The 24,837-nt window shown below is 44.4% G+C and overlaps 1 protein-coding gene across 1 annotated transcript; it reads right to left on the bottom strand.

The window, feature by feature from the left end:
* Positions 1 to 21,288: 21,288 nt before the first annotated feature.
* Positions 21,289 to 23,384, bottom strand: LOC139837910 (protein FAR1-RELATED SEQUENCE 3-like). The gene is made up of 4 exons (XM_071827228.1): positions 23,254 to 23,384; positions 23,035 to 23,137; positions 22,244 to 22,384; positions 21,289 to 22,125 (listed from the first exon to the last, which is right to left on the bottom strand). Exons 1-4 carry the CDS (start codon positions 23,382 to 23,384, stop codon positions 21,289 to 21,291), a joined length of 1,212 nt encoding a protein of 403 aa, XP_071683329.1.
* Positions 23,385 to 24,837: the final 1,453 nt, after the last annotated feature.

The raw sequence follows: 24,837 nt of genomic DNA, 5'->3' as shown, positions 1-24,837 counted from the left end.
CCTGGAGCCGTGATGAGGGCCAGTCCATGACAAGGGTAAGAGGCAGTGTTGTTCGTGTCGATGGGCGTCTGGTCAGAGTAGTGCGCCTAGGAAATATTTTTGAAAGTTTTTGAGAAGTTAACTCACTAACTTCAGAATACCCGATGCACTAACTTCAGAATACGTGATGCACTAACTTAATACGCGATGCACTACAGTCTACTCAAGATTTTCGGATTACACAACTGAAATAGCACAAAAGCAAGCATGAGCACTGTGATTTTTGCTAGTAATATGAATCTGACCACTACTAACAATAATTTTGTGAGTTGCAGTTTGTCTGAGTATGTAATCTCTGTAACTTTTACATATAAAAACTGTGAACTTTCAAGTGCATATGAATTGAACCTGCAACAAAAGAAAACGAATTGGCCAAATTTATGAGTAAACATATGTCCACTGTTATCTTTGTTTCATTGGCCAAGATCAATTGATCAGTCTACATTTTTGCTAGTTGAAACAGATTGACAGCACTAAACCGTCGTGGTTTGCAGAGTGTACTTTAGTTTTTAGGGATGAAATTAACTCGGAATGAACTTTGCGGACAATAGACCAGAACTTCGATTAAAAATTTAATGTCAAGATGGAAACAAATAACAAGTGCACTGTCTAAACCGAATGAATGAACTTCCTAAAACTAACATGTGCACCGAGGGCATTTTCTGCTATCTTTTTTTAACAGGAAAGTGAACTTCCTTACTAGCCTATTTGAGCTTCTCACAATTAAGAGCAGCGATCCCCAAGGATGATGTAGTGAACTTCGTGGTAAAAAAATGTGAACTTTTCTTGCTCGTGCATGAATTTTAAAATTTTTGGCAATTAAAAATGGTGAACTCCTGCGACGGATGAAGCGAACTCCACCGACAAAAAACTTGACAAGTGCTATCTGATGTGATCTTTTACCCGCAGATGTTTATGTGTTTTCATTGAGCTACCTGCTCACTGATGAAGCGGCCTGCTGCTTCGTGTGTTGTTCTTAACTTCTATCAAGAACAGTGATGTTTTTTTATGTTGAACTTTCTTAGAGCATCTACAATGGGAAGCTTGTAGTTATAGGTAGACGCTACGAATAAAATCCCTACCATTCTACCTAGTTCCCTGCCGTTTTTCAGGCATCAGCGCAAGATTAAGAGTGGCGCTTCAACAACTAGTGGAAAAGACAGCTCCCTAGGCTGCCGGCGCTTGGCTGCATGACCAACTAACTCGATAAGCGTCTACATTAGCGTCTAGGCGCTGTGGGTACTCTTATGTGTGCTTTAACCGAAATCGGTGGACAAACGAATTTCCATAACAAAAGCAAGTAAAGATCATGTGTGGACTGAGGTGAACTTCTATTTTCTGTTTCAATCCAATGAATCAATCGATGCAAATGATCAATACCTATATCTGAACTACACATTTTTCCATTTGTGAACTTCAAAATTCAGTTAACAAAATAATTCAAAATTGGAAAAACTAATTGCAGGAGATGTGAACTTCACCAAATAGGAAGCGGCGCCGTTGGCCTGAGACGGTCGAGATGCTGGGAAGGGGTCGGGCGTCCCCTACGCCAGCCAGCCGTGCAACAGGGGGTGAGGCGGCGGCGGCCGTTCCGCGGCAGGGGTGAGGGCGGCGGCCGTGTGCGCGGCAGGGGTGGGGCGGCGGCGTCCGTCCGTGCGGCATGTGGTGGGGGCGGCGGCATCCGTCCGCGCGGCAGGTGGTGGGGCGGCGGCGTCCGTCCGCGCGGCATGTGGTGGGGCGGCGGCGTCCGTCCGCGCGGCAGGTGGTAGGCGGCGGCGTCCGTCCGCGCGGCAGGTGGTGGGGCGGCGGCGTCCGTCCGCGCGGCAGGTGGTGGGGCGGCGGCGTCCGTGCGCGCCGCAGGTGGTGGGGGCGGCGGCGGCCGTGCTTGCGGCAGGTGGTGGGGGTGGCGTCGGCCGGGAAGCCAGGGAGGAGCGGGGGCGGGGGCCCGATGGCGGAGGGTGGGAAGCGGATAAGACCAGGAGGTAGGAGAGGATGGTCGGGGTTGCCGGGGAATTTTGTCGGCCGTTCAGATGGTTGTATTCGGGATAAGAAAGTAAAGCGGGATTTGGGGGTTCAAGAATAGTTATTCTAGAACCCCTCTTAAGGGGGGTTCGAGAATAGTCCAGCTCTATATATATATATATATATATATATATGGAAAATAGTGGGCTACCATGGGTGGTAGCTATGCATACACATCCAACCATTAGATCTTCTATAGGGAGCACAAAAGGAGCACACGGTGTTAGACCTTTTCGTTTTCTTCCCATTTCGAACAATCGCCTCCGTTAGTTAACCATACCGTAACTCTTGCAAATACCAAAACAACAACCAGCCACCGATACGGGTTGTACCATAGGAAAAAAACCCGTCCAACGGTAAAGTTCCAAAAACCATAGCAATTATTTTGCCAAAACAACAACAAAAGGACGGTCACGGTTGGCATCTTTTGGGAGTTGACTACGTGTGGATATGTAGCATCTGATGGCATCACCTTATTTTTTAAATCCCGTGTACTACAACTAGGACCGTGGCCGACTCAAATGTGTGAAAACAAGTAAAAAAAGCACATTTTCATACGGTATGGCTCTAGCCACCGTGACCTTGACAAATTATCAAAAGGTGTAAAAAAAGCTAAATTTTCACACGATGGATTGTAACCACGGTTTGCTTCCATCTCCTACATGCCTCACTAAACCCTCTCGTTTAGGATAGCTTCCAGGCTCTACGGCGATGAACGGCAAATGCTGCAACCCCCTCCATCCGCCTAACAGCAGGAACCAACGCAACCACAACATCAAGTAGGCTACAAGTTTCGATGCCATGCCCGATGAAATCGTGGTCACAATAATCGCAGCTGTTGCAGCGTCAGCAGCTGCGCCGGCAGATCTTGCATCCGCAGCCATGACGTGCCTATATTTTTCCTTTTGCAGATAGAATTACAAACGAGCTGCAAATCAGTAGGTCCAAATCAGTTCACTCACATTTTTTTATGATCGCACAGGTGCAAGAGATTCTGGACTCTTGGGCAGAGCAGGCACGTGAGGAAGAAGGCGTCGCACCTTTGCTTGGCCGTCCGCGCTAGGAACTGGTGCGATCACGCCGATCTTTTCTTGCAACGCTGTGCCGACGATGGTACTATCAATGCCAGATACGGGAATGGTACGTTATGTGCACATTTTTTCAGTTAAATTCCACCTACCAAGCTAGTTTAATATGAGTTCACGGAAATCCAACGAAGCTCAAATCTAATGCCCTTTTCCCACCACGTTTTCTCTAGATTCGTTTCTATTGCACAAGGGACAGAAACGCTGGAGCAGATCTATTACTATCTGCTGCCGTTGCGGCCTCAAGGAAACAATCTACTCTCTAGCAGTGATTGTATTCAATGGCAGTGGAGGCACGAGGGAAAGCCGCGGCATCTGAGCCGCCGTGCGCGGCGAGCTTGGATCAGACGCCCTACGCGAGCTTGGTTTCTGCATGCACGACGGGTATGGCATTGATCGGTCTGTACCTGACGGGCGTAGACTGATCGTCCTGGCGAAAGCAAGGGAGATGGCCGAAGCTACAACGGGGGTCAGCTTCTCTGCCACTGCCGGATGATGTGTTTGCTGAATCCATGGATCCTGCGTCTTAATACTTTAAAATGGACCCAATCCGGACAAAAAGATCGACCCCACTCGCCGAATCGCCGCCGGGGGCAAAGACTTGGCCGCTCCACCACACTACTCGCCGGCCGACAGGCGAATGGTACCGTGACATTGCCGCCGGAGGATTGTCTCCCGCCATCCCATAAATGGCCACCGCGAAGCAATCTCCACCGCGTCTTCACCGTTGTCGGCATTAGATGTTCCCTGAGATTCGGACGAGGCGTGATATTTACTCGACGGATGAAAAACACGGACGGTGCATGGCCACCGCGAAGCAATCTCCCTCTTTACTGAGTTTCTCTCCGTCCAGACTGGCTTTTCTTTTTCTGGATCTGATTTTGGTTCGTGCTGTGTTGCAGATTGTACTTGAAGCTCAAGATCCATGTCCTCCTACGTATCATGTTTCTGTGAAGGAACAACTTTGGAGAATCAGATTGGTTTCTTCCGTGAATGATTCTTGAGCTCAACTGATTTGATACAGTTAGCTGTATATGATGAATTTTTCAGCTCGTTTAATTTGATGCCATTCTAATTGATCTTTCTGGTCCCCCGTCGTCATCCTAGCAATCACAGACGGAGACCCGTGCGGTGGTCTGCCACCTCCTTCCCGTGATTCCCGTCGGTTCAAGCGCGACCCACCCTCTCCACTTCCTCCCTGCACCCGGTGGGATTTTGAGCAGGGTCAGAGCTCTACGCTTGGGAGGCCGATAAGGGGCGGCTCGCGGGGAGACGCCCCGCGTGCAAGTGGACGCGCGGGATGCCGCCGCCTTCAGGGATGCAGGTTGAAGGAACGCCGGAGAAGAAGGCTGCCGGGGAGGGAGGCGCTAGGAGTCGCGGGACGGGCGAGCAGTGGGCGAGCAGGCCGTCGGGGCATGGGGATGCAGCCGGATACGCGACGGCCGGGCACGGCGGCGAGCGAGCTAGGCCGGCCTAGTCCGTGGGCATTTCCTCACGAAATATGGCCCCGCGCTCTGCCTCGCCGGTGGCGGTGGATTCGTTGGGGCGGCGACTTGGAGAAGCTCGGGACGGACGGGCGCACGGTCGCTGGCGATGCCCAAGCCATCCCTGCGCTGGCCCATGTTCCTCCACCTCCGTGAGGCTGCAAATCTCTGTCGGCCGTGGTGGCCGGGGCTGTCGGCGAGGAAGATGTGGGCGAGCGGTGGAGATAGGAGTCAGAGGAGGATGGTCCGCCGTCAACCGCGCGTCGAGGACGAGCAGGAGCAACCGCCAGCGACTCAAACCGGCACGGGTGCTCTTTTTTTTTTTTTTGAACTGGGGCACGGGTGCTCTTAGTTGCACTTTTGTTTTGGCCATAGGGATGGAACCTTTTTTGCTGAAAGAACGCGGTCACGGTTTCTTTATTACTTTTACCGTCTTCATTTGCTAAAACGGCCTTGCCACGATTCCTATATTTGTTGGTATGAAACGGTCACAGCTAACCTTCTTTTCTAAAACGGACGGGCACAGCTCACAGGTGTTAACGCTAGCGCGGATCTTAGAACAAAAATGGGATCTCCTCATGGTTGGCCATCCTAATGGCTGGAGGCTGCCATGTCCTGATGCCTAAATTTGATGCAAAATTTGCTACCGAAGCCATCCGGGAACATGGAGTGACTTTGTAAAAATGGAGAAAAAACTAACCCCACTTTCCAGGGTGGCAAAGGGGTCTAGCTGTGTGTACCGTCAGACAAAAAAATTGTACATTCTATTAGAACGATCAGATGCGGTAATTGTATTTAATTGGGACGAAAAATCAAACCCACAATATAAAACGAGAGACCTAAAGTTTGGACTCACTGTTTATTTTTTCATGCCGTTTTCATTTAGAGCACTGTGCTAGGCGTTCTCGCAACGTACAACCAGCAACATACAGGTTGTCGTCCACACTCAAAACCGATCATATATGCATGTGATGAAAACTAAACTAAATAGTACGAAAGGTTTTCAAGCACACACCCTACTAAATGCGCACAGCTGCTGCGATTTCGACAGCACATGCACGGCCCGGACCAACCAGAACCGAGCCGTGGCTTATGTGTGGATTCAGATTTTTTACCGAAACCGCTTTGCGTTCGAAACCGCACACGCTCAATTTTTTAATCCTGCCGTTCCGTCTGAATTGTGTGAAAACGAGTAAAAAAGAGAAGTTTCACATGGTATGGCACGCGGCACCGTTTGCCGACTCAATGTGTGAAATCATGTAAAAAATGACAATTGCACATGGCATGGTACCATGCTGAGATCAGCCGACTAAACTTTGTGAAAGAAGTACCATACCGTTCCGACAAAAATGTGTGAAAACCAGTAAAAAATGACACATTTCATACGGTATGGCGCTAGCTACCGTGACATGGCTACCGTCACCGCTACAAATTGTTAAAAGATGTAAAAAAGGCTAAAATTTCACACGACGGATTGTCTTCACCGTTGCCGACTCAATGTGTGAAATCATGTTTAAAAAAGGTGTTGGAAAGTTGTGGCAATGTTTTTACTGCCTTTTAGACTGCATGCAATCACGGAGCACAAACGTCCGTTTCGTGAAAGTGCTCCTGGGTATTTGATCTGGACATGAGTAGAATAAAAACTCTTTCTATCCAACGGTTGCTACCCTATGCACAGCTACCACCCTTGGTAGAAAATCCGCGTCGATATATATATATATATATAGAGAGAGAGAGAGAGAGGGAGAGTATTGATAAGATTTATTTTAGCAGCTGCTCTCAACCACATTTGAGTTTAATATAACTTTTTATTTCGGGTAAAGCTTAAGATAACTTATATGACAACATTTTGAGTAGAAGTTGCAGTTGAAGATCAAAAAATAACCTATAAAATTGTGAGTCGTAATATGAAAGTAAAGTGTAGAGAGCTAGTAATGAAAGCCGTAGGCATATGGTGGAGCAGCGAGAGGTTGTAAGAAACTAAGGATAAGCCCATTCATATGAAGATGATTAAATAAATTAATTGAGTGTGGTCTAACATATATCTAGTAGTTCTTGATAGGTTCGTAGCACATAAAACAAAAAATTGCTATCGCAAGAACGAACAAAACCAAGATCCAATCTAGGAAAAAACCAAGATCTAATCTACTATATTGAAGCAATGAGGTAGATGAGATCATTATCCTTGAAGATCCAAAGCGGTAATGAGATCAGATCTCGTGGTTGATGTAGTTGTACACTTTCCGAACTCAAGTTCGAGATAAAGTCCTTCCGGCGCTGCAACGGGCAACACCTCCGTACTCGGTCACACGTACGTTGTTGATGAAGACGTCCTCTGCAAGCTCCAACGGCCATCGGATGTAGTAGATCCTTCATGGAATCCCAGCAGCACGACGGCGTGGTGGTGGTGGAGGAGAAATCCTACAGAGCTTCGCCAAGCCAGCACATGAGAAAGGGGGGAGAGAGGGGGCGGCTAGGGTTTGGTGGTCAAGGTGTGGTCGGCATGCCCCTCACCTCTATTTATAGACGGAGGGTGCGTCTAGGGCTTCCACCCTTGGCCCACCTCTCTCTAGGGCTAGCGCATGGGAGTGGGGGTAGAGAAATATTTCCCCCAAGTTTTCCCCCTAGTTTGGTGGGATTGATCTTATCCTTCTTGGGGTGACCAGCTGGGCCTTGAGGGCTTGGTGCGCCTAGCCGAAGAGGCCAGGCTGCACCCCCTCGGCCCATGTGGCCACCCCCGGGGTGGTTGTAAGGGTACATTGCCCCTAAGTATGTTTTTGGTAATTAATGCCAATCCTCTATGGATTAATTTTTTCATTGTGTTTATATGAAGAAATATTCTATAGGTATTTCTTGAAGTCCATATGTTGTATTCAAGTGTGGATGCCGTGAATATAATGTTATACCTTTGGTATTGGCATCAAGATCATCGATTTGAAGAGAAGAATATGATATGATCAAGAAGAAGAAATGAAGATGGAGTTCTTGTGTGGAATCAAGTTAGCCATGCTCTAGCTTATGTGTTAAGTAATGAATGATCAATATATTATGATAGAGCATAGAGCATGACGAGGTACAAGGTTGACCAAGACTAAGAGTGAAGATTGATTTCAAGTTGGTCAACACATGAAGCATAAAGATTGTACCACTTTGGATCATGTGATCTTGTGGGCGGTAAGCCTTGTCAATTATGCTTCATGAGCTAACCCACTATATATGTGCATTTGTGTTGTCTACATGGGTTATGTATCTCTCCATGCATGTGCATGCATCAAGAGTATGATCTCATATAGCCCATGAGAGGATGGCATCAAGCTTGGATGTCATCAAGGTTGAGAAGGGCAAGTTCAAGATGAGCATATCGCAGATATCATGCTTGAAGCTTATCATCCATTTGGTGACAATAGACATGTGAAGATGTGCCTCAATGTAGCTTTCCCATAGTGGTGTATGGGGGAGCAATTATGAGTCTTCATGAAGCAACAATGATCAAGTGGGCATTCCGCCTTGAATGAAGCATGAAGCTTCATCATCAAGATCAAGCGGGATGCGCAAGGCAAAGGTATGGCCTTGATAGATTTCCTTTTACCAGTCTCAAGGTGGTTGTTGGGAGACTGGGTTATAGGATAGATAGCCGCACTATCAAGAGGGGTTATCGGTTGGGTAACATGATCGCATCATCTTAGGGAGATCAATCCTTTGCATAATTTGCATCCCTATATTCTTGTTTCTTCTTGGTATTTATTTGTTTTAGGTTCGTGAGCTTGTTGCTATCTTTACAACAAGCCAAAGTTCATCAAAAATGGAATTCGTATGCATCTTCTATTGCCTTTTATAGATAGGTAAAACCTTTCATTATGTTGTTCTTACTCAATGGTTGAAATATGATTTTTCTACGCATAATGTTGTAGAGCTCGTTGTCACAATTCCAACGATCCCAAGATCATCGAAACCGGAGTCCGGATGCAGAAGTTATCGCGTTTTCGGTAAAGGTGGTTTTCTGCTAGCAGCATCCGTCGTATAGTTTGGCACCACTGGGTTCGTTGCCGAGTTGGCCGGTATATAGGTCGGTATGCCAAGTCCAGTGTTGATGTGTGTGCAAGGTATCAAGCTTCTCCTAAAGAGAGCCACATAATGGCTCTCAAAATAATCTTTCGATATTTGGTTGATACACCAAGATATGGTCTTTGGTATCCTAAAGGATCAAGTTTCTTTCTTAATGTATACACGAATGCGGATTGGGCGGGAGACAAGGATGATAGGAAATCAACTTCCGGGGCTTGCCAATTTCTTGGTAGATCCTTGGTATGTTGGTCTTCTAAGAAACAAAATTGTATATCTCTCTCCACCGCCGAAGCCGAATATGTTGCCGCCGCAAGTGGATGCACTCAATTGTTATGGATGAGACAAACTTTAAGGGAATACGGTGTCACTTGTGACGAAGTACCTCTTTTATGTGACAATGAAAGTGCCATCAAGATTTCCTATAATTCGGTGCAACATTCAAGAAGGAAGCATATTGAGATCCGGAATCATTTCATTAGGGATCATGTTGCCCGTGGTGATATTGAGCTATGATATGTTCCAACCAAAGATCAACTCGCTGATATATTCACGAAGCCTCTTGATGAATGATGTCTACGCACGCTTCTATTCCTGTAGACAGTGTTGGGCCTCCAAGAGCAGAGGTTTGTAGAACAACAGCAAGTTTCCCTTAAGTGAATCACCCAAGGTTTATCGAACTCAGGGAGGTAGAGGTCAAAGATATCCCTCTCAACAACCCTGCAATTACGATACAAGAAGTCTCTTGTGTCCCCAACACACCTAATACACTTGTCAGATGTATAGGTGCACTAGTTCGGCGAAGAGATAGTGAAATACAAGTAATATGGATGATTGTAAGTAGTAATTGCAATCTGAAATAAATATGGCAGCAAGTAAACATGCAGTAGAACAGTAAATAAACGGTGATTCGATATTTGGAAACAAGGCCTAGGAATCCTACTTTCACTAGTGGACACTCTCAACAATGATCACATAATAAAACTACTCTACACTCTCTTGTTGGATAACAAACACCATTCATTGTGTAGGGCTATAAAAGCACACCTCAAGCCGGAGTAAACAAGCTCCACAACATCCGGAGTTCATATTAAAGTAACCTCTAGAGTGCATAATAGACCGTTGCAATTTAGACCGAGTACTAACATAGCATACACGCTGTCAACAATAGCTATGAAAGGGGGAATAGATCGCACCAATACTATCATAGTAATAGTTAACTTCATAATCTACAAGAGATTACAATCATAACCTACGCCAAGTACTACATGATGCACACACTCTCAACATTACATCATGGAGGAGGAATAGACTACTTTAATAACATCACTAGAGTAGCACATAGATTAATAGTGATACAAAGCTCATGATCACATAAAGATCACATGGGAGTGAGAGATGAACCACATAGCTACCGGTAGAGCCCTCAGCCTCGGGGGAGAACTACTCCCTCCTCATCATGGGAGACTGCAACGGCGATGAAGATGGCGGTGGTGTCGATGGAGATGACTCCGGGGGCAATTCCCCGTCCTGGCAGGGTGCCGGAACAGAGACTTCTGTCCCCCGAAACGGAGTTTCGCGATGGCGGCGGCGCCCCTGGAGTCTTTCTGGAGTTTTCGTCAATTGGTATCGAGTTTTTAGGTCACGACGGATTATATAGGCGAAGAGGCGGCGTCGGTGGGGCAGCAGGGCGCCCTCCCCATAGGCCGGCGAGGCCAGGGAGGCACCCGCGCGGCCCTGTGGTCTGGGGGCCCTGGGCCTCCTCTCCGGATCCCCTTCGGTGTCCTGGTCCGTCTCGGTGAAATATGATGTTTGGCCTTTGTTTCATCGAATTCCGAGAATATTGCCCGAACAGCCTTTCTGGAACCAAAAACAGCAGAAAACAGGAACTGACACTGTGGCATCTTGTTAATACGTTAGTTCCGGAAAATACATAAAATCATTATAAAGTATGAGCAAAACATGTAGGTATTTTCATAAAACTAGCATGGAACATCAGAAATTATAGATACGTTGGAGACGTATCAAGGGTCCAAGCTCTCAGTATACCCCCCCCCCCCCCCCCGAAAATTTGCCCGGTCATTTGTGTAGAGGGGGCGGAATTTCGGGCGGGGGGGGGGGGCGAAAATTCTGGCCCCAACTTACACCGGAATTTCCGGGCCTAAAGTTTGCAACGGCTACAATTGATGGGGAGGTATAAATACCCCCTTATTCCTCCAGCTCAAAGTGCTCAATCCTGCCCAAGTTCATCCACCATTAGAGCCACTTCAAGGAACACAAGATTCACTAGATTTCCTCCTCCAACCATCCAAAGCTCTTGATCTTCGGAGAATCGAAGGAGAAGACCCCGATCTACATCTTCACCGAAGGGATTTGCATTTCCCCCTCATATGCTTGAGGGCACCCTTGCTAGTGTTACTCTTCTGGAAACCCTAGTTATTTGTAGCTGATTAGTTCTTGTTGTTGTTGTTGTATTGTTACAGATATTGCGAGCCTCCAATTCGGTTGTGGATGTGTGCCCCAAAAACCTTGTAAAGGCCCGGTTTCCGCCTCGAGGAAATCCCTTAGTGGAAGTGGGCTAGGCCTTCGTGGCGTTGCTCACATGAGACCTAAGTGAATCCTTCATGGCGTTGGTCTGGCCTTCGTAGCGACCACACTCCTCCAAACATAGACGTACTTCCTGTCAAAAGGAAGGAACTACGAGAATCATCTCTGTGTCTCCGCGTGCTCCACTCTCGATTACCTTTATCCTTATTATCTCCCCTATATATTGTCTAGCTATATCTTGTTTATTAGTTGATCTTATCATATAGGTAAATTCACATAGTTTCATATCTAGAGAATTTACCTTTGTGTCAACCCTAAATTGAAAAAGAACTATGGTTAGCACCTATTCACCCCCCTCTTGGTGCGGCATACGATCGTTTCAACAGTTCTCAACGATGCTCCTAGCCTCAGATCCAACCAAGTTTATGGAAGAGATCTTCTGGATCTGAATCCCGGTAGCGCTCCCGCGTACCGGGTGGAGTCAACTCCCTCCATATGCAGCTCTTCGAGGAACCACACGCAGGAGAGAAAACTCTAGAGAGAGGAGGAAAAGCTCCCAAAGGGGGCTGTCCTTTTTCCCACAAGGGGGATTGTGTGCTTCAGCTCCCTCGAAGCCTCCACCTTATATAGGGGGAGGGGGGTTGGGACGGCCAAATCTCTAGGGGTGGCTGGCTGGGCCAATGGGAGGTGGCCAGATGGGTGACAAAGGGCCCATGCGCCTCCTCCATCCAAAACCCGAGCCGCCCCATAAGCCCATGGGGTGGCCGACCTCTTTAATGGGCTCCCCTCTTCGGGAGGGGCCCATTAAGGGTGGGATGCCTTTATTTATTAAATAAATCAATATATTTAATATTAATTCAATTAATTTATATATAATACATATTATTTAATTCCAGATGATTTGAGACACCTCTCGTATCACTCCAAATATCCTTCGGATTCTCCTAGAATTCTTTCTGGTTCTCTCTTCTCTATTCTCCGGTGTTTCCAATGAATCCAAAACAATCTTAAGTTTTGTTGAACCCTTAATTTTGTTTTCCTACGGTTCGAGAATAACACAGGCATGATCAAGACATCTCTCTCTGATCAATGATCGCCATGGTGCTCTGGAGAACAATAGCAATCCCTATGCATTCTACGAAGATGTGATCATCGTTTGAACCATTACGTCGTATTGCATTCCCTTTGTTACTTAAATTCCGGCACTTGTATGAGACTTGATCGTCGGTATCACAATACCTAGTTCGATCTCGTTACCGACAAGACTATTCAACTCGATTCCATCCCCATGACCTAATCATGTGTTGCAACTTTGATGTAATCTCACTGAGTGGGCACAAAGTATCTTCCGTCACACGGATGAACAAATCCCGCTCTTGACCATGCGCCTCAACCCATCCCATTGGATACCTAAGTACACCTCTATGATCACCCTGTTAGAGCATCTCTAGCAGAGCCCTTATTCTTCCAAACCGAAAAAACTGAGTTCAGTCTCCCGAAAAACCAAAAGAGAGCGATTTTTAGCATGGCGCAGAACAGCACCCGAATTCGGAACCGAAAAACGTCGATTTCAAAAATTGCCGGCAAAGTGATCATCGCAACCAAGCAGTAGAACTGAAATTCAAATATATTTAAGCATAGTTCGGGTTGCTACGATCGGTAGATACATTGCATTTGAGGTGGTCGTCGGCGACCACCTCCAAAACTAACTAATTTCGCCGGCGGCGAGCTAATATACGCGCCGCGGTAGACTACGCCGTCGGTGGCCTACTCGGAGTCGAGGTCGAAGGCCTCCCGCTTCACGCGGCGGACGGCCGCCTCCTTCTGCGCGGCCTCGTACTCCCGAACGGCACGGACGGCTTCCGCTTCCTCGCGGCGGAAGCGCGCGCGCGCCTCGGCGGCGGAGATGACGGACACCTGCTGCACCGCTGTCGCCTCCTCCTCGTCGTTGAGGCCGAAGTCCCCGGACTGCAGCTGGAGGGTGCGCACCGGAGGCACCTCCTCCTCATCCTCCTCGTCGTCGCTGCTGTCGGAGGCGGGCCGCCACAACGCACGGCCGGACGCGCCCGAGGACGACCCCTCGCCGCTATTTGCATAGCGCGCGAGCTTCCCCGGCGGCGTCAGACCCCAGTTGGTCCAGCGCCGCGCGCTCCGCTTCCGAGCGCCTTCGCTGCGGTTCCATTTGCGCCGCTCGGCCTCCGACTGGAAGACGGGGGCGCGGCGTAGAGTTGCTCCCGCCAATCCGCCCACGTCCGCTGCCTCCGCTGTTCGCCCCAGCCATGCGATCGCGGTGGTGGTGGAAAGAGAGGAGAAGCGGCGGCGGCGGCTCCGCGATTGCTCGCCGGAAATCCAACCGTGCGCGCGGCGGAGGGGGCTTTGGCGGCGGAGGGAGCAGGGTTTTGGAACGCAACTCCCCTCCGCGGCCTGTATATATACGGGTCGACGGTCCAGTTTCTCGGGCCCCCGAACTCCCGATCTGGGGCCGGCCACCGGTCGGGTCTTTGTTCTGCGCCACTTTCGGCCCGAACCCGTAAATCCGCCGGAAAAATTCAGTTCCGGCGGGATATACGGGCTCTGTTAGAGATGCTCTTAGGGTGCGACGTTTGATGCAGTCAAAACAACCTCCGGTGACAGTGATTAGATATGATCTCACGGTCTAAGAATTAGGTTACTACGCTTTCATGAACATTGCAATGTTGGACTTGATATGACTTTGATGGAGTTACAATACTTATATTTGGAAATGTCCATCATATCATTCACTCAATGATATGACTCCATTGTCAATGACATGTGTGTCCATGACCGGAAAACATCGATCATTGATTGATCTTAAAGAACTAGTTTGCAAATGCTCACTAGGGACCCTGGTTTGTTTACAATACCATATGTATATCAATGTTTCCGATCGATACAGTTATAGCATGGCACAAAACTATTATAAAATATTGATATATAATAATAAACACCCTTTGTTATTTGCCTCTAGAACACTATATCCAATAAAAACTTAAATCACGTGGACATAGGCCGGTCTTGCCTAGGCTCCCATGGCCGGCTAGCCTCGTCAGTGATGGTGGTGAAATATTTTAAGGTGACTACTAAAAAGAAGCCCGATTTCTATTTCGTGCCGGGGCACTGTGTTGTCTTACGCGGTGCCCACATCTTAGCTTCGTCCGATCTCCATCTAGCGGTTTATATGAAGCAATGGGTGAGTTGGAAAGCCAAGAGCGTGTCCGGCCAACTGTGCACGTAGCCAGGCTGTAACCCAATAATTCCCCACATGCTGGTCTTCGTCTCAGGCGGTCATCCTAATCCCCATCATTTGTTTCGTCCAACTCCAGGAACCAGAGGCGGCGGTGGTGTGGATCCCACGGCACCCAGGCCGGTGCCCCAACCTCCGCCGGCGACTACCCTTCCAGTCCCGGTGCGCACGACCTCCGCCAGGCATGTGCAGGATGGAGACGGTGTGGATCCCATGACGCCCGCCTGGCCCCGGTGCCTTGTCCGCCGCCGGCAACTACCCGCCAGCCTGCTTCCTTGCAGCGGATCTGGACCACGACGGCCAGATCAGCGGGAGGCCATCACATTCTTCAACGCCTCCAGGCTCCAGCAGCCTTTGCTATTCTAGGTACTAATAGTAGATCTGATCGATTTGGGCAGGGCTTGTAATTTTAAGAGCTACCAACAATAGCACTTCTCTATAACCACACTCCACGCTGCAGCAATTAATCTCGTCAAGCTCATCACGCGTTCTCGTGACTACTAGTCAGTTCTTGTATCAGCAAGTAACTTTTTGGGATGTACCTTTCTACCCTTTTTTTCAATTCTGGCTGTAATATTGTAACTAAGAAAAGTAATTTTTCTCCAACTTCTGGCTGTAGTTTTTTTTAAGTCGATGTATTTCCTTCGTCTTTTTTACATCCAGATTGATGAATGGCTCAAGGTGTTTTTTCCAATTCTAGATGAAACTTTATGCATCTGGATGTAATTTTTAACATTTTTCTACATCTAGAATTTTTAATGGATCAATGTGCAGGATACAAATATCTTTTTTGATCCCAGGTTTGGTTCACCGGATGTAACTTTTATCTTTTTATTACATCCATGGCTGCAATTTTTACATCCTCAATTTAGATCATAGACTAGCTGGTGCTTATTTTTTAACGATGATTTGAATTTGTGTATTAAATTCTATTTTTTACATGCCAATACGCGTGTTCTTAACTAGAGGTAGAAAAAAAGGAGATGGCATGTGCATTTTTTCTGGCGTGAATTTGCAACCACGTGATGTAGTATTTCTTTCACACGATCGATCTCGTATTTTTTTCGTGAACTTGTGACGGAGCCGTGAATGAAAAGGCCTTCTTTTGCATGTGCTGTGTTTCACGTCCGGACAAAACCGGCATCAGAACTTTCTATTTTTAGAAAGTCACAGATGTTGGACCATTTTATTTCTATTTTTGGGTGGGGCATTCTGTAAAGCAAACCGGTGCTATGACACTGTGTAGCAACGTCCAAAAAGAAGGTGTGATCTTTTTTTGCGAGGAAAGATCCAGTGATATTATACCAGGAAATATTTTAAGATGACTACTAAAAAGAAGATGTGATCAGAAACATAGGCCACATGGAAATCTACATGCAACCTTGCATGGCCACATCAATTCCTCCTAACGTGAAGGTAAGCAATCACTAGGTCAAAAACGGTGCAGACCACCAAATGTGAAGTGGATAACATGGACCATGCCTCATTTTCCCATGTCCATGCCCATGGGCTTGCCCTCGAGAGCCCAAAAAAATCCACCTTACCAATCATGCCTCTACCGTCCTTGGTTCTTTGAAAACGGAAACCTTGGTGCGAGCAATTACCATGTGAGAGAGTTAAAAGAACCCAACACAAAATAGTACCTCCGCTGTAAATTATGCGTTGCGACGTTTTTTTTAAAATGAGCAAACCTACGCACTAAACCATGTTTATATACATTCGTATTAAGACTAAATATGACTAGAAACGTGACACTTAATTTGGAAAGGAGGAAGTAATAACCTAAGGGTATGAGCAACCGGTATAAGCGGGTGCTCCTGTATGCCTCATTTAGCGGGGGACAAGCCGCACACCCCACGTAGCACGCGGCGATCAGTTGCTCCTATATGCTCTCTTTCTTCTTTTTGATGTTTTTTCCGTTGATTCTTTTATGTTTCTTTTTTGTTATGTTTTCTTTCGTCCAAAAAAATTCAAAAATCTAAAAATTAATTGAACAAAAAGGAAAATATAAAAAAACCAAAAGATGAACAAATTCAATACTTTAAGAAATTAAAATTACTAACGAATTTCAAAATTTCAACAAAAAGATAAAAAACTGATAAACAGTTATAATCCGAACAAAAGTTCAAAATCTGAACAACTCAAAGTGGAACAATTTTTAAAAATCTGAGCAATTTCAAAATCCAAACAATTTTCACAATCAAGAAAATTTTCAAATCTGAACAATTTTCAGAAAATTAACATTTTTAATATGGTTTTTTAATCTGAATATTTTAAACCCAAACTATAAAAACCAGAAGAAACAGAAACCAGACATAAAACCAAACAGAAACATTGATTAGAAAACCGAAAAAAAAAACCCAACCTAAACCGCACATAAATCAACCAAACCGGACAGAAACTCCGCCTGGCCCGATTTCTCCGCGGGGTACGCACGCGGTCGATTCTATATACTGCCGAAGAAGCCGGGCCTGCCTTATCAACCGGTAGAAGCCCAACCTGCTATCTTTCTCCTGGACATCCGCCTCAAGTATACCAGTTTACAACAAGCGTGCACCGAAAACTCTAGAAAAAGGCCGACCTCTGAGAAGGGAAGAGACTTTCTCCGCGCGCGACACGTGGTTGAACGTGGGGCGCGGAATTTGCCGGTGGACTTCCTCCGCGCTCGACACGTGTTGCTTTCTGGTGATTTTGCGAACCGTCCACTTCTCGTAACGGGTCCGCTTCTCACTTAACGGGTTTACAGGGACCCGTTTCGCGTCTGCCTTTATCTCCGTTTTCTCCCTTATTCTTCTTCTGTCGTCTGGGCTGGTCGTGGGTTCTGGTTCCTTCGGCTGGTCGTCTCGTCGGCGGCGCTGCTATTTTCCCTTCTCCTCCGTTGCTGTCGAGAACCTCTCGCAACTCATCGTCGGCGGACGTTTTTCCTGCTCCAGTGGTAAGCGCTGTCGCGTTTTTCTGCCTGCTTAGGGTTTCTAAGATCTTGGTTTTTCCCTTTGATTCGATTAGATCGAATCAGTATTTTCCCTTTGTATTTCCGGGCTGTGAGTTTTCTGGGGAATTAATGGGAGGGAGGTAGCACTTTCAAATGGAAAATATGCGGAAGGCGGATGCAGATGCGTTTTCTCTCAGTAAAGTCGTTCTTTTTTTCATCGATTTCTTCCGCCTCTTCTTGGTTATACACTTTCTGAGTAACACTAGTTAGGGTTTGCCTTTGTCGGAGTAGCCGTATAATTCCACATTTCGTGGTTACATGCATCTGGATGAGCTGCTGAGTTTCACTATTTAGGGTTTCTTGGTCTTTTTTCTTGTCGATTTACCCGCTCTGGATGAGCCGCTGAGTTTCCCGTGTCGTGTTGACATGCAGATTCGATGACTCTGGTGGTTCTTGTGGTTTCTATCTGTGCATTTTGTTGTACTGTTTGGTCTAGTTTTATCACACATCGTACCTGAACTATTTCTAGGGTTTGTCCAGTGGTTGTTCATAAGATGGTTTTGTACTTCTGTATGTCCACCCGTTTCTGTTTGGTACTTGCTGTCCTTTGTGTCTTGTACTTGTTCGTGTTTGACCTTGGTACTCGTGTGACAATTTGTTCTGTACTTGCGTAGCTTAGTCTATCGTACTTGTGCACGTATATCTCTTGTACTTGTGCACCTATATCTCTTGTACTTGTGCACGTATATCTCTTGTACTTGTGCACCTATATCTCTTGTACTTGTGCACGTATATCTCTTGTACTTGTGCACCTATATCTCTTGTACTTGTGCACGTATATCTCTTGTACTTGTGCACGTATATCTCTTGTACTTGTGCACGTATATCTCTTGTACTTGTGCACGTATATCTCTTGTACTTGTGCACGTATATCTCTTGTACTTGTGCACCTATTTGTTGTAGAGTTTAGCGGCAGCAAAGGTGCTGCTCTGTTACACGTCTTCGCCAGTGCATGCGTGTAAATTATGTTGCTTTCTTTTGGTTTGTTTGGTTGTCGATGTATTTGCGCCAAAGGCGCGTATCGTTTTAGACGTGTAGTGAAGATATGCAATTGCGACGACAAAGGTGGTTTCTGTTGTAATCTTTTTTGTTGTCCTGTTTTTTCTAGTTTCGAAATTGATAAGCTGCACACATTGTACCTGAACTAATTTTAGTGTTCTCCAGTGCTTGTTCAGGTTGGAAAAGATGGCAGATCCAGGTTTTCACTCTCGTGCTGATATTCCTGACCATCTTCGTGAAGCAGTCGATCGTCACATCTCAGATATGTTTCCTGGTGAAATGCATAATGATGTAAGGTTTTTTATTATGTCTTTTGATTTTTAATTATTGTGTTATTGTAAATTGCATTCTTAATTGTGTTTTTTATTTACAGTTACGTTCTAAGCTGAAAGAAATGTGGAAGACTATCTTCATTTCGTCGATGATAAGAACGGGACGTGGTCTTGCTGATCAGATGCGTGATATGGTTTCTCTTTTGTCAATTGAGTTGAAGAAGCAGCCATGTGCTTGCAAGAGAAAGGAGCCTGAAACTGGAAATGTTGTTGGAGGTAGTTCTGTGGCACAGAAGGGTGATGGCAATGCGGACACTGATTCTGATTATTGTCTTGAGGATTGTTGTCTTGAGCGTTCGGGGCCATGTACATGCAAGGGAAAGGAGCACGAAAATGGAAATGTTGTTGGAGGTAGTTACGTGGCTCAGGAGTATGATTCCTATGCAGACGGCGATTCTGATGATTGTCTTGAGCTTAAGGAGCTATACGGGAAGAGGAAGTCCCTCAGAATCGCTTTGCATAGAATGTTGTTTGCTGATGTACTTGAGGCTCCTAGGAATTACATTGAAGGGTAACCATTGGAATTCAATTTTCCATCTATTTTTCATCTATTTTTGTATATACGGATGTTTATTCTTGTTGTTTTTAACAATTGCAGTTCCGAGAAAATACTTGAAGTTGGTGGTAAGTCCTGTCAGGTGGCATAGTTTCTACCTTGCTATGAAGGGTGGTGGTTTCATGGATCCTTCATTATGGATGTTTTTGTTAAGTGCGTTGATGATGGTCTTGATTTCTTATTTATTCCGAGCTCTTTGGCGGTACGTCATGTGTATTTGTTTTAGATTTATTTATTTTTTAACTAAATGTTTTTAGCATTTAGTTTTTTAAACATCTTCTTGTTGTTTTTTCCAGCATATTCTTGATGTGGATGAGGCTGACCCTATTCATCTTCTTTTGCCAAGCTTTGGTGAACATGATCTGAAGTACTATAGTTTGGATAGGGAAGAGGCATGTTTGTCATGTTTTGTTTGGCGCTTATATTTTTTCTACTACAAGTATCGTGGATGCTTTCTTATTTCTCGTGTGATTGTTTAATTTCAAACAGGTCTACATTACTTGTTGCGATTACAGCCATTGGTGGGTTATCTTTGTCGACTTCCATTTCAGGAAATTTAGAGTGTCTAGCTCATTGGAGTTGTTGAAGCTCGGATGGCTTCTACTCAAAGAATTGTATGGTTTTCGTTGTAATCTAGCTAATTAAATAATTATTTACACATGACAACAATAACTTTTATTTTTTATTCTTTCAGTGCAAATCATTTAAGAAACTTTACGATTATCTTCATGGTGTCGAGAGATTAAATATCTCATCGTTCAAGATAAAAGTTTGTGGCACCCCTTCTTGTTCGTAGTAATCATCTTTCCTTAATGTGAACTATGATTTTATTTTGTTTCTTGTGTTTGGATTTAATTGTTTCTTTCTTTTTGACCATTAGGACAAGCGCGAGGCGTATTTGTGGTATCTATGCAATGAGGTTTATTTGGATATTCAAGGCTAATTTTTACCCAGATGTATTCAAGGTAGGTAGTGTGTTGTGTACATAGTTTTATTCAATAGTATTTAACGCAGTTTTTTAGTACTTGTTCGCTGTATAAATAGTACATGTCAATGGTTGTTTTTAGTACTTGTGCATCTTTTTGTTTAGTCGTTGTGTACTTTTTCGTTTGGAGCTTGTGCATTCTTGTTGAAGATCATTAACCATTGTGTTGTTTCGTGTTTTCAGGTGACATCGAAAGTTTTCGACAGGTTCTTCGCCGGAATGATGCTCACTTATGATTCTCCTGATTATTTGGCAAGTTTCGTTCGCGAACAGATTGAAGAATTCGAAAGTAAGAACTGTTTTACAATGGTTATCCTTTTTTCGTCCAGTGAAGTCAATGAAGTGAACTTGATTGTACAAAATAAGGAAATGAAGTACATAATAACGTTACATATTCATTCCATTGTCTGTATCATATATTCTAAATATTCATGTGGCTTCCTCCTTGAGTGATTCCTACTTTTGTTGCTCTCCTTTTGATATCCTTTGTTCATCGTCGACGTCTGCAAATAAATATATTTTAAATTTATGTTAATTTGTAGGGAAAAGCAGATTATTTGCATCAGTAGGTTTTCATCACTGGCAAAGAAACTTCATGGGCACACTTACCTTGTTAATGTGTTTTCTGTACCAAATACTAGATATTCCAAGTTGCATCTTATTCTTCCGTTGTGGTAGTACATACCGTAAGTGTTTCCTGGTTGTGTTGTTCTCTCTGTTGTGTTACTATCGTTATTTGTGTGTCTGTTGCTTGATTGATTCTGTGCTGTATTGCTTGTATATCTTTCTGTGATCTTTCTTGCTTCTGCTTCTTCTTCTTTGCTTGTCTTCTTGCTGTCTTTGCCTCTCTGCTGCAATTTTTGCTTTCAGTTCTCCACATCCTGTTTTGTTGTGACCTGATTTCTTGCAGTATCCGCATTTTATTTGTCTAGTTTTCTGTCTTTTTCTGAACCTGGCATCATTCTGTCCCCTCTTTTTGTTCCTCTTCTGTCGGACATTGGTGGGTCACGCAATGTTTCGTTGCTACCTGCTTCTTCGTCATGAAGTTTTTTAGCTCCTTCATCTTCTCTTATTGCTGCCAGCACTTTTGTTTCCATATCACGCATACACTGAATCATGACATTGTATGCTTTGTCATTTGGGCACGCTTTGTTGCAAAGTTCTGCCATATGGCTCATCACACCGGCAAACTTTAGTGTTTCGTCTCCGCAAGAAGCATCTGCGACATTTCCTAATGTTGCGAGTTCCATGTCTATGTCTTTTCTCCATCTTTTAATCACAAAACTCTCTGGCAAATCATTGATCTCCATGTGAACCATTGCTTTTATTACATGGCAGCAATGTATACCATCCCTCTGCATCTTTTTGCAGGAACACATGAAGTTTTTTTTTTCATCGTCAAATGTGACGTCAAACAACTCCCTTTTGAATTCCATGTGGTTGTAGAATTTCACTATTCTTTTCAGCCGCAGGTGGCGACCAGGTTCAAGTGATCCATCTACCTTGAATGCCGTGTTGTTTGTGATCTCAATCTGGAACTTCTCGAATATGTCATTTGTGAATTGTTCAAGAGCTTGCTTCTCAAACGGATGTCTTGTTACTAATTTTGCTGTTTTCAGTGTTGATGTGAGCTTCTTCTTGTCCAGGGCAGATAAGCACTTGTCTTGTATTACCTCATATTGTTCAAGGAACATTGTTATCGTGTCTGTGTCTTTGGCTATAGCATTTCCACATGTTATTTGTGCTCTCGCTCCTTCCTGTGCTTGATGAGAATGGGAAAAATTTATCCATGAAGTATGCTGGTACCCACCTGTGTCTTATCCTGAATAACTTGCTTAGGTGTTCTTCTCCGCTAGCATTGTAATCCTCTATCACTTTATTCCATCCCATTTCGAACTCAGCTGGTGTGAATGCGTTCTTTGCAATGTACATTAGCATTTCCGACAGCCCTGTATTTTTTGCAAAGAAGGTGCTCTCTTTACGGCTCATCTTGGTCACGATGTGGTAGTAGCGGTTCTGTGTGTTGTGGACTTTAGAACTGTTTTTATTGCTTTCTTCATTGCCTTGTCACTGGTCTGTTATTATTGTCTTTGGTTCTTTTCCACCCATGGCTTTGAACAAATGTTTCCAGTACCCATATAAATGTATCTGTTGTTTGATCCTTTAGCGAGCAACGGCAAACAAGATCTTGTGGAGCCGTGATTGTTCACCCCAACTATAGGAACAAATGGTAAGCCATACTTATTTGTGCTGAAAGTTGTGTCGAAAGATATGTAGTCACCGAACAGCTTGTAGTTCATTACGCACATTGCGTCCATCCAAAACAGGCTCCGAACTCTTTTCTGTTGTCTATTTCCATGGCATGATAGAAACCAGGTCTTGTTTTTGGAGTGTCTTGAAGCGTTCCAGGCACTTCTGGATGTCATGGTCCTTCTCTATTTGTTGTTGTTGACTCTTTATGTTGCTTAGATCAACAACATCGAAGGGTATTCCACGGAATTTCCCTCTGATCGACCGGAAGATTAACATCATCTTCCTTGGTGGCGAACGTCCCATCGTAGTAGATGAATTAATCTCCTGTCGAGATCAGTCATCCTTTTGTGACAGTGTGCAAACCTAATGAGATAGTCTGTTAGTTCCAGCGGGTGGTTGTGTTCTAAGTGAACCTTCTTGATGTACCGATATCCATCAAATTGTTTTACAATTATCTGTGCTTTCTGATCAGTCTTGATGGTATGTTTGTTCTCCTGTGCGACGATGGTTCGGCATCTGTGTTTGTGCATCCTTCCTTGTTACATGCAAACGTTTGCATGTAAATTTCTCCGTTTTTTCCTGATCTCTTGCTGCTGAACTTCTTCACTGCAAATCCTTCCTTTCTTGCATACAGAGCGTATCTGTAGAATGCATCGTCTCTTGTTTTGAAACGTTCACCTTCCTTTGGTGTAGCTGCACTGATAATCTCTTCAACTGCTGGGTAGTCATCTGTGCTGAACATCATCTCCATTTCCTCTTCCATCTTTGATGGAGGATGTGGATATATTTCAGGATCATCAACCTTCAGTTCTTATTTAGTTTCTTGTTTGGTAGCTTGTTCCTCAGAGGCGAGTTTGAATCTCTGTCTTTGTGTTTCTGCGATGATGAATAAGCTTCTTTTTGATTTGTTTCCTTTGAGGCACTTGTTTCTTCGTCTGTACTTCCCATTTCTCTGTATTCCTGAATTCATAACATTCATATTGTGCATCAGTTTTTGTAAGATGGTGTTCCAGATGTTTAGATATTTTAATGTTTATTTCCACATATAACAAAGTGTGTACTGTTTTTGAAATCAAAAGTACGTACCTGCTGATCGATGATTTTGTTTCCCGATGTTTCTGTACATGTGTATGCTTCATATGTTTGCTGTAAATTAAAGGTATACAATTTTTTTTAATGCATTATTTTATATGTAATTTGTAATTATAAATACATACATGTAGTTACTACCTTTGCATTGCTTGTTGTGCTATCACTGGAGTTGGTGTTGGCCGTGGCAAACTTCATTTCCTGCAAATAAGTAAACCAAGTAAACTTTGTGTTAGATTCCTGGTTCTTGATGTTTCTCCATAATGCATAATCATCATTTATCTTGTATAAATTCTTGAATTGTACCTTGATAATTTTTTCTGGTATTGGTTGCTTGTGTGTTTTCTGTCATTCTGTTTGTCCAGTATAGCATAGCTGCTGCTTGGTCTTGCACAGTTCTTTGTAGACCTCACTGTAAATTGGATATAAATTATTTTTGTGAGGCTATTTTTTAATCACAGATACTTTTCTGGTCATTTCGAGAATTGTTGATTAACTGTAATCTACATGCCTTCTTGATGTCTTCTTTGTTTTGTTGAGATTGTTGTTGGGAGCTGTCGTGCTTGTCTACTAGCTTGATCTGTGTGTGGTTGTTGTCGTTGTTGTCGTCAGACATATCATCGTCGTCGATTTCTTTGAATAAACCCTGGGAAATGGATAAATAATTGTCAGTATTTATCCTAAAAATGTTTTTGATTATGTACTTTGCTTGTGTAATATTTGTTACTTACCTCATAACTTGATGATTGTCTTTGCATGTATATTTCATTTGGTGCAGGTTGAGCTGCTACGGCTGCTTGTTCTTGACACATAATTATGCTTTCCTGTTTCTTCGTGATGCTTTTGTCTCAAATTGGTGCCATTGGCATCCTGTAAGAAGATTGACAGTCAATAATATTACCATCTCAGAAAAATAATCAATTTTAAGTATATTCGTTAAATTGATTCAATAAAATCTAGTAGTGAATTTTTGGTGCCATGTCTTGTAATTAATTTTACCAACCTTCGTTGTGAACTTTTGCGATTGATTTGATTTGATGTTGCTTGGAAGCAGGGAAGGATGCTCTCTTGAACAAGCGTAGGAGGGCGCATACTGATTGATTTTCTCAGAGGTTAGCAATTTTTTT

The sequence above is a fragment of the Lolium perenne genome, chromosome 3 (genome assembly GCF_019359855.2).
Source record: "Lolium perenne isolate Kyuss_39 chromosome 3, Kyuss_2.0, whole genome shotgun sequence".
Classification (NCBI taxonomy): domain Eukaryota; kingdom Viridiplantae; phylum Streptophyta; class Magnoliopsida; order Poales; family Poaceae; genus Lolium; species Lolium perenne.
This window is presented reverse-complemented; position numbering and strand designations above follow the sequence as displayed.